At 41.3% G+C, this 15,356-nt stretch overlaps 2 protein-coding genes across 9 annotated transcripts; one reads left to right on the top strand and one right to left on the bottom strand.

Moving 5' to 3' along the window:
* The first annotated feature begins 1,770 nt into the window (after window positions 1-1,770).
* Window positions 1,771-13,187, top strand: LOC105561237 (arf-GAP with Rho-GAP domain, ANK repeat and PH domain-containing protein 2). 8 transcript variants are annotated; one of them, XM_012011031.1, is made up of 14 exons: window positions 1,771-3,076; window positions 3,723-3,811; window positions 4,963-5,763; window positions 5,967-7,054; window positions 7,376-7,534; window positions 8,335-8,524; window positions 9,105-9,237; window positions 9,861-10,100; window positions 10,500-10,712; window positions 11,029-11,447; window positions 11,628-11,867; window positions 12,168-12,370; window positions 12,456-12,497; window positions 12,667-13,187. In XM_012011031.1, the coding sequence occupies exons 2-14, from the start codon at window positions 3,797-3,799 to the stop codon at window positions 12,803-12,805; spliced, it is 3,882 nt and encodes a 1,293-aa protein (XP_011866421.1). In that variant the 5' UTR covers window positions 1,771-3,076; window positions 3,723-3,796; the 3' UTR covers window positions 12,806-13,187. The 8 variants fall into 8 exon arrangements, with proteins under 8 accessions (XP_011866421.1, XP_011866423.1, XP_011866422.1 ...); XM_012011033.1 differs by having other exon boundaries at window positions 4,947-5,763; XM_012011032.1 differs by having other exon boundaries at window positions 3,698-3,811.
* Window positions 13,188-13,282: 95 nt separating this feature from the next.
* On the bottom strand, window positions 13,283-15,250 carry LOC105561236 (DNA repair protein RAD51 homolog A). The gene is made up of 2 exons (XM_012011030.1): window positions 14,817-15,250; window positions 13,283-14,689 (listed from the first exon to the last, which is right to left on the bottom strand). The coding sequence occupies exons 1-2, from the start codon at window positions 14,913-14,915 to the stop codon at window positions 13,754-13,756; spliced, it is 1,035 nt and encodes a 344-aa protein (XP_011866420.1). The 5' UTR covers window positions 14,916-15,250; the 3' UTR covers window positions 13,283-13,753.
* Between the last annotated feature and the right edge of the window lie 106 nt (window positions 15,251-15,356).

Below are 15,356 nucleotides of genomic sequence, written 5' to 3'. Positions count from 1 at the left end.
CGTCATGAAACTTTGCGCAAAATTGCGTTATCGGCTGAGGGCTGGTCGCATTGTTTAACGATTGTCTCTCTGTGTTCCAACATACTAGTAGATATTCCGTCGATCGTTCCTCTTTATAAAAACGAAAGAAACCTACGCAGCCGCTATGCAACGCACGCACTCGCGATTTCGACTCGGGACACCGCGAGCGATCTCACTCTTTTCTGCAAAGTATACGAAAGTAAACGCGCGTTCCAATATTTGCCTCAAACCCTCGAAAAATAAAGGCAAGGAAATCAGAGGCACTCCACACCGGATACTCGCCTACGAACTCGCGCTTGAATATTTTTTTACGATTTTATGGCCTAAGCATTCGGCGTCACGCCGAAAACGTAGGTACTCTTTACGGGTTTGCGCGACCGACGCGAGTCGATCGCGGTAAATTAATCTTATGACGGTAAGGGGAATTATATAATAAAAGCGAGTCGCTCCGCGGGAATATAATTTCCTCGTGTGACTCTCGATAGTGAATGATGATGATCTCAAAAATCATCTCAAACGTAAATATTCATTTTGTAAAATTATGTCAAGTTTTTCTCCCTTTGCATATTCTAACGTCTTTAATTTCTCTTTAATCGTCCTGTGGCAATTTTGACAGTTAAAATTCACGGAAACGTCCTAATGTCTGTTACAATTACCGTCCCAAGATCCATCGAGTATTTTGCTAATTACTATATAGTTTTTAACTCTATTACGCAACAGGTATCGCGTCGTTGAATATTCGCCAAGAGATCATCGGCAATCATCGAATCGTTTCGTCACGCGTTTTTATGTATACGACTGCTAAAACGTGTGTGCGTGCGTGCGTGCGGGCGTACCTGCTTACATGTAACGATCAATCTTAAGGAACTAATTAACGAATAAATAGTTAAACTTGTCGTCACCATTGTGATTTAAGATAGTAGAGATACCCACGCAAGTCGCTCGATAGTGCAGGTGCAACCGATAATGCTTCGTTCAAATGTTACATGCCCTCGAAATCTCATTCATTACTAGAATTGATTTAATCAAATCAACTAACGAAACGTCGCCAGTGTGACAGTGGTCGCATTCGCATAGTTATGGCACTGAGTAAATTGTCGTTCAAAAAATACAAATTATATTTTTATAGGTCAAAATATTATTTAACTTAAGCATTAATCTACATAAATTATTTTCCTTTGTATTTTTGTTCTGTGACATCAGAGCCATGCGTAATTTCGTTGCGGTTTTCAACTAATAATCTATGAAATTTTATAACAATATATTGTATGGTTTGCACCTGCATGGAGGACTCTCGCCGGGGAAACGTTTACCTGTTTGTATAGCCAAAGTCGTCATTTGTCTTTGGCATGATAAAAGTCTTAATAAAGGTTTCATTAAAATATTCTTCGTAGAACAATATCTCTCCCCGTACTATTATATTACTTCTACATTTCACACAATATAGGCAATTGCTGTTTTTCTTCGGTTAAATTTTAATTACGGTGATTCTTAATATTGCGATGTGCTGAATCTATAAGTTGCATTTACTTTGTTTAGGATAATTAATCTGGGATTGTAAGTAGATAGCAAATTGAATATTCAATCGCGTAAATTGTAGCAAAAATTTTGAGACTGTCATTCAAAAGAAATTTGATTGTTTTGTACAAAAGACTCCCGCCTAGAGTGCAGGGAAGTCCAGGTTCGAACCCTGGCAGAGGTAATATTTTTCGCAATAAATTTCCTTACACAGAATTTGCCAGTTAGCGTCGTGTGACAATTTTTCCACATTGGTTAATCATGTACTGGCGTCAAATAATTCTTTACGTTTTGTATAATGTTCACTGTGGAATATTTCAAGTTTGATATATATGTATTCTGCCTAGTGGTAGCTTATCGCGTAAATTCTGCTTTGTAGGACTTTGCAAACGGTTTCAAATGAAAATGAATAACACATTCCACGTGCAGTTGCATCGATGACCGTTGCAATTGAAGCCTGCGATGGCGTTGGCCTGGTCCCCTTCTCCGGAGTCTCTTTCCACCACCACCAAGGACCGAGAGGAGCAATAGCGATGGATGTGTAGGCAACGGAGACCAGGGAGAGTGGAGTCGCGTCAGTGCATAGGCACGAGCTGTGCCGTCGGGCGGAGGACGCGTTACTCGACCTCTTTTATCTTATCGTTCCTCACATCGTCTTTATCTTCACGCACATAATCGTAAACGTCGGTAGTTGAATGTGAAAATCAGTTATGTAGCCGGTAAAACGTAACTCGCAGCACCTCGTAGCTCGAGCATCCTAAAAATATACTCCGAAACGCCGAGCTCCACGAGGAGAAAGGAGAAGGTCTGCGCTCACAAACTGTGAAGTCTACAGTTCGTTTATTGTGCCCGTCGATGTGTGCGCGCGTTGGAGCACGCGCGCACGTCTTTCTCGGCTCGTTGTCGCGCGCGCGAAGTGTCTCTTTAACCCATTGAATACTCTCGGCCAACACGCACTAGACTCTCACTTCTCGTAAAAGCTCGTTTTTGCGCTGAAATTTCGATTTATTTGAATTAAAAAAAAGGATACATGTTGTGGAATTACTTGGATGAAAAAAAGAATTGTATATATTAAAAAATATATATCGTATAAAAATAATAACGCACTAATTATCGAGTGTTTCTCTTCGAGGGAAATTCGGTGTTTGTTCCTATTTGACAAAAGGTTTTACAAGTTTTCACCGTACTTCCGTGGAATGATTCATTCTTGTAAATACGTAGAATTTGCATAAACGCGAATGTGAAAACTTCCATGTAAAGTGTGTAATTATGTATGTGACCGCACGAGTAATGAGTCACGTGCTAATGAACAGAAATAGTGGACCCATATAATAGTGGACGGAATACAGATGAACGATCGGGAATTAGACGTGGACCCGTGTAGCTCTAGCTCGAGAGAAACTCCCGTTCGAAGAAAAACAATCGAAATGCTGTCTGCGATTTTAGATAGTGGACTCACTGCGAGAAAACGGGAGCGTTGATTCGAGAAAAGGAAGAACCGCAGGAAGGGACAACCGGTACCGCGACACTGACGTAGGTAGGTTTTTGACCCTGCGTGTTTCGTTACTAACGGACAAACGCCGGAATTCCTAATCCCCACGATGACCGTACGCCGTTCTGAAAGAAAAGAAAGAATATATGTAATTTTTAAATGCTCGTCTACATCCTCGAAAAATCAGCAACTTTTATTTTCATTCTGTCAAGAGAGCTCCGTCAATTCGTACGCAAATATTTCGCGTAGAAACGCAGACTTTCCGTCGGCGAGGCACGAAAGCGAGCGTCCACAGGTGTTTCTGACATAAGAATAATTAATATGCGCGAAGTGTCGGTGACGCGTTTGCAAGCTCCATTGTGGAGCCCACGTGATGCGCCATTAATTACACATCAATACATTCACTTTCTGCATAATGAGCTACGTACCTCAAAATATCAATTCACATTTTACAAACATCACTTTGCATAATTATACAATTTATTGCCCACCTAAGGTTAATATTAAGCTACAAACAATTGTTATGTTTGTAGCTTAATATTAGCCATTAAATAAAAGTTGATGCGCGAAAAAGTATCGACTCACGATATTTCGGGTGTCAATAGATTGCCATTAAAGCTCACCTTAATCGATCGCTTGTTGCTTCAACATTCTGTTCGTTTGAAGTTTGTGTTCTCTTATCTTGAGGAAGTTTCAACCTGTTAGAAGATAAGGAGTGACTTGTCGTTCGTACCGTATATCTGACGAGCAATTCGAGGAGCTGGTATGTCCAATAATCATGTAAGTTGATCGTGAATCATGATTTTCATTGGAAGCGGCGCGCCAGATACGCTTCTTTATTCCTCAACAGATTCTTCTTATTGTTAGCTTAGCACTGTTCGACATATTCCCCGGTAATCATTTTCTCTTCTCCTTTGTTGAGTAAGTTAATTCGTAATATGAGAAAAAGAGAGAGAGAGAGAGAGAGAGAGAGAGAGAGAGAGAGAGAGAGAGAGAGAGAGAGAGAGAGAGAGAGAGCACAATAGAATAAGTAAAACATGTAATAAGGTCAACGACATGAAACTCTGTATTTTAGACTTAATTAATTTTAAGCTGCATGAAGAACCACTCTTGTAACGTTCTCGTATAACATTCTTAAACGCATAGTTCATTTTGAGTATAACTGAAGATAATAGGCACAAGATACGATAATGCTCGATCTAGCGTAGAACTAAGGTACAGATATGGAACGATGAACGTAATACTCACTCGCCAGTCAGTTGAACTAGTAGCCGGAAACTATGGGCGTCGGTATCGGCTTTCGGAACGATGATTCACCCTGGGACAATTTATAATTTCCTTTCTGTTTGCGTCGCTCGTTTGTTTTGTCACGCACTCAGTGAGGAGACACAACAATTTGATTAGTCCTGGAAACAAATAATAGACGAGACTTGGTTAATATAGCGGCTAACGCAGAAAACGCGCTTTCCATTTGAGAAGCTCTAGAAAGCACTTCTCTCTTACGAGAACTACAGTTTCTGAATCAGAAAAAAATATTTAACAAATAATCGTTAAGTGTATTAGGTGTACAAGTGAATAATCCAAATTTTTCAGCTATATTTAAGATTTATTTTAAAAGAAAGTAAAAGAAATTTGTCAATCAAAGTATCGCCGTTGCGTTCTATAACTTTAAGCCGTCTGTCATAAATTCCATCTCGGAAAAATGTTGTGTACTTAATATTATAGTTGTAACATTATAGTAATAATATTATAGTTGTACACCTAATATTATATTATAGAATCATCCGCTTTTATTATTAGCTGGATTACTAATTGCTATCGTGTTCCTAAATATATTTAGACGACCCTGATAAATTACGAGAAAAGATTTCCAGTTTGCGCTCGCATTAGTTCGAGTCGCGAAGAGTCAGAGCAGCTTTTATATGTCTCAGGATCAATGGGTTAGCATCGGAACGTACCATAGTTTTATTTTACTGGAACGATACCACGCAGTGGAGGAATCAATCTCCGGGATGGAGGTGAAGCCAATACCAAAGCCGCGAACGGTAGTGACCGAGAGCAGACCGATACCGGCGCCTCGGAGACTCTTGCCGACGACCACCTTGCCATCGACTCATTCCAGCAGTCCGACCAGCGAATCCAGTCAATCTGAAAAGAGCGACGATGTAAAGTCAACCAGCAGTGCCAGCAACGAGAATACTCGCAGTAACCACGAGTTCTTTCGCAACCTCAGTACAAGCTCGCGCCAATTGAAGGATGAGATCTCGGAGAAGATGACGGTGAAGGGACGCGCTGTGATCTCCAGCACGCGGAACGCCAGCATTCGGCTGGAGAAGTCGGTAAAGAATCTATTGTCTCGGCGGCTGTCATCCTTGAACCAGGACGACGTGGTCGGCCAGGGCGGCGTCCAGAAAAAGCTCAAAGACCCGGTTGAGGAGGATAGATGCGTATCCATGCCGGCCGACAACATCTTCAGCAGCATCTCATTTTACAGTCCTCTGAGCGGCAATCTGAGGAGCATGAAGAACGAGGAGGATCTATCCACCGGTGGCAGGCACAGTCCGCCGCCTCCAGTTTATCCGCCACCCCCGCTTCCGGACGAATCTATCTACGACGAGCTGCAGTCCGTCACGTCGGGAAGTAGCGGCCGATACGACACACTCAGTTCTACGGTGTCCGACAAGATTGAGCGAGATTTTCCCGACTTCAACCTCAGCCTTGCGCGGAATCAGGTAAAATCTCTCCTCTTTCAAGATTCTGCAATGAAATATTACTATTGTCATTCTGCGATGTTGTTATTCTCGATATTATTGCTAGAACCGATTTTGTCTTTGAGCGTTGGCGAAATAGAGACTCTTGTAAAAATTAGAATTGTCTCGTGTAATTTGTGAATAAATAAAATCTCACCCTTCTTAAATCTCTCTTTCTCGAACAGGCTAGCGATTCTGACCAGAGTCTAAACTTGTCCGATGTCAATGTAAGTCTATCGCTGGACAAGTCTGAAATCTCTGCCAAAAGATTGTCGAGATCGGACTCGTGGACCTTTTACGATGCCACACCAGGCACGAGAGCTGAGAATGTCGACGAAGTGGACAGGATATCCAGCGTAGAAAAGGAAAGCTTGGAGAGATCCTTCGAGAGAAAAATTTCGCCAGTAGACCGAACTTCTTGTGCGTCCCTCGAGAGCCAGGCTTCTATCCAAAATTCTCTCTACGAGAATCTGTCGCCACCGAAAGTTGATGGTCGGAAAGAATCGGAACCTACGGCGGTTCCGCCCGACACTAGATTTCAGAGCAGCAAGTCTGTGCTCTTTGAGTTCGATCCGTTCGCGAGAACGTCCGAAGATGAGAATGTTTATAGCAATTACGAGAACAATGATATGATGCTGCTGGAGACCCTGTTGGCTACCAATGATAGCGCCGACAGTACGCTGGAATTTCATGAGAGCGCCGAAGAGGAGCAAGAGGACGAGGACTTGACGAATTCTGCCGTCAATGTGACACCTCCTGAACCACCCAAAAGATTTGATTCCCTTCCCAAGAACGAGTATGACGTGGCGGAAGGCGTGGAGCAGCCCGATAAGGTTCAAGCCTCGGGTAAAAATCCGCCTCTCTTGCCGAAGCTGGCGCATTTGGTGACCAAAAAGCAACCCGCTGTTCCTCCAAGGAAGCCTTCCATGAAGGCTCCTCCACTTCCTAAACCAAATGCGAATATGACGGTGACAACGACAACGACGCTTGCCAATAACGACGAGGAGAGTGTTACCAGTTCTTCGTCGGAGACGCCAAAGCTTACCGAGGATCATCGCAAAGTGAGCGTGATACAAAAATTGAGGAAACTAGGACAGGAATCCACGGTGCACGCCATCAAGCCTAATGTGATCAGTTTCGTTAAGAGTGGTAGTAAACTGTTGGGCAGGACTCGTGAGCATATTGGTGAGTCCGGTTCGAGGTCGCTACGAATGGAGAGGCCGAAGGTGAATGCTCCCTCCAATCCGGTCACACATAGGGGACTAGTGTACAGGTAAGAGTCAATATGGGCTACGCAAGAAATATATTTCACGAGCCTCTAATCCCGAAACTTTTTTTACAATGCTGACAAATCAAATACACAAATTTGTTTTTAATAATTCAACGAGAATTTTATGATTTATAAAATTAAAATTATTCCGTTTAAAAGTTGTCATTGTTAAAAATGTTTAGAAGCGCTTAAAAAAATATATTAAAGAGATTTCAAAGATTCCTCTCAATAATCGATTGCGATTAACGTTTGAATAAAATCTATCGTTTAAACTGAGCGACCGCATTGGAGTATTAATTAGAAATATCATTATTTCCTGTGAAGGCCTGGAATGGGTATCGAGAGGGCCAAGGACCTCGTGCTGAGAGCGGCAGTGTTGCTCGATCGGAAATTATCGTTCTACGCTGACAAGAGCATGTCTACGCTGAAAGAGGTCGTGGAATTAGAGACAGTACACAGTATTCATCTGCTTCAGGATATCAAGTGAGTCTATTTTACTACGCAACATGTATTGTTATAATTTTTATGATTTTAAACATTTCTTTGTACATTCTTTTTCAAAATTTACTTTTATTCCATTATTATCCAAGATTACTTTTTCCGATTTATCAAAATTAAATAGTAAATATATTTATTGTACAGAATAATTCAGATATTCTACGTTTTCTCTCGGCTATAAATGTTGGAGAATATAATTTCGATTCGTATTCAGTAGCTTATCGAATAATAAGGTGACTCACTCGTTGGCATATTTACATCGACCCAACTCCAAGTGTTAACGCCGGGCAGACGGTCCCCTAGGCTTACACACAGCGCGCTCTCTTTCTCATTCTACAAGAGAGATCTCAAGGTCCTCTTTGTTAAACGAGAAGAAAAGGATCTTATGAGAGAGAATCGTCTCTCGAATGTAACCTGATAACAATTAAAGTATTATATGTAAAATATATCATTTAATTATTACACAGATACTTTTAAATATCACCAAGCAAAATAAAATAATTTATAATTGTATAATACATGTTGCAATTATACTGTATCGTATACAGTGCAATAATGAATTCTTCCACCAATCTTTCCTTAAAAAATTATCCAACTCTTGGTGCAACAGCATGATTTTTTATAAATGCGCAGTTTTATTCGCCTCGTATGCCAATGCGTCTAATTTGTATTTAACTCTACATATCTTTACTTCCCTTTGACTCATCATACGATTGGCACATCAGCTAGCTCGTCAGCCGGTCACTCGCGATTACTTGATGAAGACAATTTCGAAATGTGTGCAGGACCATGGACGGTGAGACGGTCCATTGCATCGCGATTAGCGGCACGGGCAGACCGAGCGTGCACATTTTCTACGCAAAAGGTATCGCCGAGAGACGAGTCTGGGCCCAGAGAATCCTCGAAGCGACCATACCGATCTTCTTCACCAAGCACACTGCCGAATTCACCAGAGCAGGTTGGGCTTACTTAAAGGTATATATAAAAAGAAGTAAGGTAATAAAATCAATCTTTGAACAGGAGAGTAACAAAAGTATTAAAATGATAATAAAAACTAGCGTACGAAAATTTCTATGTGCAATTAATTCCTACGAGTTAATCACTTTCGTATTTATTATGTGCCACAATTTTATATTAATCTATTATTGTAAATTTGCAAGCTTACCTTAGTATTTTAAGGTACGTCGAATTTGATATCTATCTTCGTTAAGCATTCTTTTATTATTATGTGTTAGCATTCTTTTTAACCGCAAATGATTAACAATTATTTAAGAGAAAATTATATTGATATAAAAGTTTGTAATAATACTTGTTTCAAGATACTAATATGATGATGTTTTACAAAATCCTGGATGTTTATTGCTTAAACGTTCGCGCTTGCGAAAGCGGAAACCTATATGCTTTGATATGCAAATTCCTTCTCTACAGTTTCGTGGACGTTCTGAATATTTCACGTTCCACTGCCATTGTGCAACATTTATATTACAACAGAGATATATATATATACATTTTTCGCCTTTCTTCTCAGGATCTTATGTCCTTTATATCCCTTTAGGAAGGTGTGACAGGTACTTGGTTCCCAGCTTGGCTTCTTTTACAAGAAAGAACGTTGATTTACACAAAGGCCTTGGAATCTACCTATGCTGTGAATTTTGAATACGTGGACCTGAGGAAAGCGCGCTGCATCGGTAAGTTGCAATTGAAAACTTTGAAAATGTTATAATTCAAGTTATTATAAATATAAAATTAAGTTCTTACAGTGTAACATAAAAATATGAGGTTGATGTCAAATACAGATAAACTGGATAAGAGAAAAATTTAATTAATTTTAATAAATTGACGTTACGTTGTTAAATCAATTTATTCTTACCGGTATTCATTCATGTGTGATCAATATCAATAACTTGCCCCTTAGTCTTAATCTCTTTTGACAGATCGTTGAAATTATCATGACCCAATTCATCTTACGGCTGAATCGCGAAAGACGTGACCTAATTGCAGTAATAAATGAATTCGGTTGTTGTCTTATCAGTGACTCAACGCGATACGAGCTGCTCAATTAAAAATACAATGCATCTTAGTAATACCCGTAGACATGTGTCTTGTGAATAACAAATGCTATTACTACATTGATGTTACGTAAATATTAAACGTTATTCAAAAACCTCTCAGTCAAAAATTCTCGTTTAAAAAGATGAAGCATTTTTTGTTAAAATTTAATTGGTACATAAGGAGATTCTATCATCATTATCGTACGATAATAATCATGGAAACTTATGTTCATTAAAATTGCGATATTGTGACATTGCAGTGTTGCGAGATCAAGAAGGGCCGATTGCCGGATGCGGAATGGTTCCAGTGGTAGTTGCGGATGCCGGGGGTAGCGGTGCCCTACATATCGCCACATCGGGCAACCATGAGTCGACCGCCTGGCGACACGCGCTTTATCAAGCAGCTACGAACTGCGGCCCTGCTTTAGACCAACAGCAGATTACGCAGGATAATGTGCCCGTCATCTTGGACAAATGTGTCAACTTCATCTATGCCCATGGTGATTAAATGAGTCATCATCTTGTATTGTTGAACGAAAATAAGATACAATTACATGTGTATTTGATAATGTTCCGTAACTAGTTGTTAAGTTACTAATATTTCCCAATTTTCAAGATAAGCTCACCCAGGAATGATAAAGAAACAAAATAATTTTCATACTTTCAACTTATTCTTTTATGTAGAATTCTTACCTATATCTCTTATATCGTCAATTACATCCTGTAATATTCCGCAATGAAATTTAAACTTGCGTTATCGCTATTATTAGACTTTATGACATTAACGAAACATCCTGTTTGATAATTGTGTTCTTCCAAAGAATTCCGATTGCATTCAATTCTGGTATCTGTAAACGAAATTATAATTCCACTGAGTCTCATGAAGTCTTATCTTTCAGGTATGATGACGGAGGGTATTTATCGTCGCAGCGGCTCGAGCAGTGCCGTAGTAAAGCTATTAGAAGCTTTTAGACGAGACGCATGGGCCACACAAATAACACGGAACTTGTATTCGGAACATGACGTTGCCACGGTTCTTAGAAGATTCCTACGGGATTTACCGGATCCCATATTCCCTCCTACTATACACGACCGGTTGTGCCTCGCTTCAGGTAGCAAACGATCCTTTCAAAATACCCCTGTGAATTCCATAAAAAAACCTTTTCACTCTATAAGTCTGTGGCTCTTTTTCTTCTCGTTTTTTCTGTATCGCTCCACAGCTGATACATAGCTTATTTGAAGATATAACGTTACAGAGCACTTTTATAATAAAATATACCCCTTAAATGATTTATACAAAAAAGACACGGTGAGATTTTAGGATTCTGATTGACAGAATATAATTTTAAAGAGAATTAATGTTAATATAATTTTGAAGCATTAATGTTGCAAAAAAAATTATTAAAAAACCCATTTTCCTTCTTATAGAATCGACTAGTGAAGAAAATAGAGTGGCGACTTATCAGAAATTATTATCCACTCTGACTCCCATAACGTCGGCGACGCTTCGCCGAATCCTAGCGCATCTTCATGGTCTCAGTCAGCAGAGCGCCAGGAATCTGATGACCGTCGAAAATCTCTCGGCAGTCTGGGGTCCGACTCTGATGCATGCCGGCGAGAACAGCGCCGAGGAGTGGAACCGGGCGGAGACCAAGGTCGTCGCTGATCTCATCAAACTGTATCCGAAACTTTATCAATTGTCGTCGGCCGACCTCGCCAAGGAAGCGAAGATGCTAGAGGTTCTGGAAAAACACGTGTCTAACAATGGACCGCGAGGTGCCCCCTCGGGAGACCTAAAAGTCTGGATATACATCTTGTCGCCGAATGGAGAGTGTGTGAACGTCACCGTAAGGATCCTTCTCCGATTCTCTGATATCCGTGATATATTCTCCGTGTTGTGCGCTCCCTTTTCGTTACAGTGTAAAGCGGAGCAGAATCAATGACTATCGACAATTTGTTATTCTGAATTACTGTTAACAATTACAATTTCGCTATAACCTTTCGTTTATTTATTTTTAATAAATTAGATCGGGCCTCAGAAGACTGCATTCGACGTGTGCCGAGAACTCGCCGAGAAAGCCAGCTTACCGTCTCACGAGCTGTGTCTAGAAGAATATACCCTGTCTGGCGCGTTGGAGCGACCGATGCATCACAACGAGCGTGTCCTGGAAACGGTGGCAAGATGGGGATACTGGGACTCGGATGACAGGAAGGATAACATCCTTGTCCTCAGGAAGGACCGGTTGTACAAGGACATCGTGCCTCTGGTACGTGCGCTAAAATAGACAAAATTCGTAGAAAGCTCACGATGCGGTGAAATAGATTGTTAGCACATTTTCCACACACGCGCGCAAAAATTATCCTACGGATTCCCACGATCTAAATTTATATGGTAGCTGGGTGGGTTCAAGGCCGTACAAAATGCACACGAGCCTTTATGCGGATCAAATTGCGCGAGAGGAGAAAAGAAAGACGCGTCCCGCGTGCGCTGCGAAAACAGGATATGGTCAAATTGAAATTAATTGTTTTCTCTCTCCCTCGCTCATTCTTCATTCCCCTCTGTATAGGTAAAGCCGCCTATGACGATCTCCGGCGAACTTAAGTTTGCGGACACCAAAACGAAAAATCTGAAGACTTACCTCTTCGAGTTCAGCCAGGCGAAACTCTATTGTTACAAGGATAAGGTCTGCTCCGTAAAACTTCATGAATGGAGGATAGAGGATATTATCTGGTACTTGGGACACGAGCCTAAACGCAATCCACAAATGGGGTAAGTATAACATCAAGTTGCACGTTACGATTTTAATAGATTTCTTGAAAGATACTCACTCTGGATACGCTTTTTTCCCCCACAGCTGGTCCATTACGTTTATCATAAAAAATAAGAAACCAACGAGGTATGTAGAAATATTACTCGTCTTCATCAATAAACATAATGATTTGTCTGTTTTAGAATTTAACGAGACGTAATCTAGTAACTTTTAATTAGACTCTTGGTAGAACAGCTGTTTAATTAATGATAACGAAAGTTAAGCTATAATAATAAAACTGTTCATTATCTTTCAGATGTAAGGAGAGCCCGTATTTCGGAAATATTTTGGCTGGCTCGTCCAAAGACGAGCAATACAGATGGTTAGCAGCTATGCTCTTCGCAGAATATCAATTAAATCTCCGACCATCAGCGGTGAATCTTATGGATCCATGACCGATTAAAGCCATTTAGTGCCTCCAAAGTGATTGATAAGTGATATTTTTCTACATAAACCATGTTACAGACTCGGAACAAATATAAATACGTACATAGTGTCGATTAACAGAACTGATTAGTTTTATGTTTTATAGTTTTTTAAAGCATAGTATCCTAACAGATACTCTGATCTCGTCTAACACACTTATGCACATGTAAATTAACTTGTCCTGTTACGAATCGATTAAATGTGGCCAGGAACCTCGTCTTAGTTACGAATCATTGATGCTGTGAGTCTACCGTTATAATTAAGTTAACAGGAACGATAATTATCGTATAATATATGACAAATTATGGAATACATGCCATTTATAAAAAATAAAATTAACGATAGATGAAATAGGCGCAATGCAATGCTTTCAAATTCATTTTCAACCTTTTCACAAATTATCTTTTGTCGCTACGTTCTTTCGCTTATGAACACACGCTGACTTATTGAGTCTTTTAAATTCATTTTTTTATTTTCTAACTTTTAAATACAGCGATTTGGTGTTAGTAAACGTTACTTCCGTCTTAAACAGTTAAACATATTTAAAAAAATCATTTATTATACCTTATATTTAATAAAGCTTTGAAATACAGTATGATATAAAATCCTCCAAGATACATCGAGAGGAACGTTAAGAAATATTAGACACCTACAATCTACTTGTGAATTAACTTAGCAATCAACTTCGATCGCGAACAGAATTAATGATCGTCCCTTTCTCTGATTCCTCTTCAACTATTTTAACTATTATCAAAATTAACAGTAATGTTTAACGCGCGTGACATCTGTCTCTTTAGCTTTGCCTTAACAAAAGTTGTTATCCAGTGCGGAAAACACATTTGTCGTTTTTGTTTTAACATCCACCCGATGCAACAACCGTGTTCTTTTTACACTTACTCTGACCCTTCGGCTTAACTTTATTCCTTCACGTCGCCTATACCGTCCGGGTTTATGGCAAATGTCGCCTCACTCTCTGGTAAACATGGCGAGTCGTATATCTTACATATCCTAGTTTCTCCCCTGCCCTTACGCAAGTACAATCTCGTTGTGCTCGAATGTGCCAGAATGTGGCCGCCGATCGGCTTTTTCTGATCGCCACCGAACATACTAGCGGCGCCGTCGACCTGCGCGACCACTTGATTCGTTATAACAACGGCGATCCCATGTTCGTCCGCCAGTCGCAGCAGCATTCTAAGGAATCTCGCGAGGTGATTTTGCCTGGCTGCCAACTCGCCCCTGCCACTGTAATCAGTCCTGTACAAACCGGTCGCGCTGTCAACCACCAGCAGGGCGTATCTCGACTCTGTCATCATAGCACTGGCTAGAAGCAACAACTGAGACTGATGATCGCTGTTGTAGGCCCTTGCACAGGCAACGTTGTCGAGGATGGACTGTCCATTGATCTTGTACCGCTCGGCCACCGCTATCAATCTTTCCGGTCGGAAAGTATTCTCCGTGTCTATGTAGAGGCACTTGCCCTCGGCGCCACCCATGCTGATCGGTAACTGACAGTTGACAGCAAGAGTGTGGCAGAGCTGGGACTTTCCGGATCTAAACTCACCAAAGATCTCCGTGATGGAGCCAGTCTCTACTCCTCCGCCCAACAGCTTGTCCAGCTCTTTGGAGCCGGTGGTGATGTAGACGATATTCGCCCGAGTCTGATGTATCTCCGTCGCGCTCTTAAAACCCATCATGACCATCTTGGACGCCTCCTGCTGCAACTTCTCCGCCTTCACCTCGCTGATACCCTTGATCGTCACGAGGTCCTTCTTGGTCGAGTAGGCCACCGACTCGACGGTGTAAAACCCGGCATCCTGCAGCTTTTTGATGTCGCCCGCGGTGATGCCATTTTTCTGCGCGGTAACAGGTAACAACGAGAGATAAAGCGAGCATGACGGAACGTGTTCGAACATGCACGAGCGCATGGAGGTTGCGCCGCCGTTGGGCGTCCCGATGGTGAATTCGCACGACGTGACTTACCTCCAGTGCCTTGACCAACTTCGCCGGGGTGCAATCGTCCAGCTCCTCCTCGTCCGCACCCACAGCCACCGTCGATGCGGTCGCCTGCATCGCCTGCATCTTGATGACGCCCGGCCCCGAAAAACACGCCTGTTCAAGGTTAACGACGTTACTTCAAACTCGAACGTGCTTTTGCGCCAAAACGTCACGTCACGTGCACTATCGTTGCGACTGCGTGTTGACCATGAAGTAAGAGTAAGGAGACGTATCTCCATAGATTGAAAGTGGTCATGAAAAATGTTCCGTATGTGGCGTGGTGGGAGTATACAATGGGGCGTTTTCCAGCAAGTTACACAGACGACCATGGTGGAAGCTTTGACTATATAATCATGGACTGCTAGTTGGCTTTTTTCGATTTAGGGCCAGTTTCACAAACGTCGGTTAACTGCTAACCGAAGGTTAACTAATCCTCTGTCTCTTCTTAGAGAACAAGATAGAAAAAGATAGGGCATTGACTGAACTCTGGTTAACAGTTAACCAACGTTTGTGGAACTGGCCCTT

The sequence above is a fragment of the Vollenhovia emeryi genome, unplaced genomic scaffold, assembly GCF_000949405.1.
Source record: "Vollenhovia emeryi isolate VEMERY1.0 unplaced genomic scaffold, V.emery_V1.0 DF939209.1, whole genome shotgun sequence".
NCBI classification, from domain to species: Eukaryota; Metazoa; Arthropoda; class Insecta; order Hymenoptera; family Formicidae; genus Vollenhovia; species Vollenhovia emeryi.
The sequence above is the reverse complement of the archived record's forward strand: the minus strand, read 5'-3'. Positions and strand labels throughout refer to the sequence as shown.

What these genes read in the sequence shown, in the direction of transcription:
- LOC105561237 (XM_012011031.1), top strand. An exon ending in CATAGGGGACTAGTGTACAG is followed by an intron (nt 7,055 to 7,375) that starts GTAAGAGTCAAT and finishes TTTCCTGTGAAG; the next exon opens with GCCTGGAATGGGTATCGAGA. An exon ending in CAACTTCATCTATGCCCATG is followed by an intron (nt 10,101 to 10,499) that starts GTGATTAAATGA and finishes CTTATCTTTCAG; the next exon opens with GTATGATGACGGAGGGTATT.
- LOC105561236 (XM_012011030.1), bottom strand. Translation starts at nt 14,915, where the DNA reads ATGCAGGCGATGCAGGCGACCGCATCGACGGTGGCTGTGGGTGCGGAC. An exon ending in AGTTGGTCAAGGCACTGGAG is followed by an intron (nt 14,690 to 14,816) that starts GTAAGTCACGTC and finishes GTTACCGCGCAG; the next exon opens with AAAAATGGCATCACCGCGGG.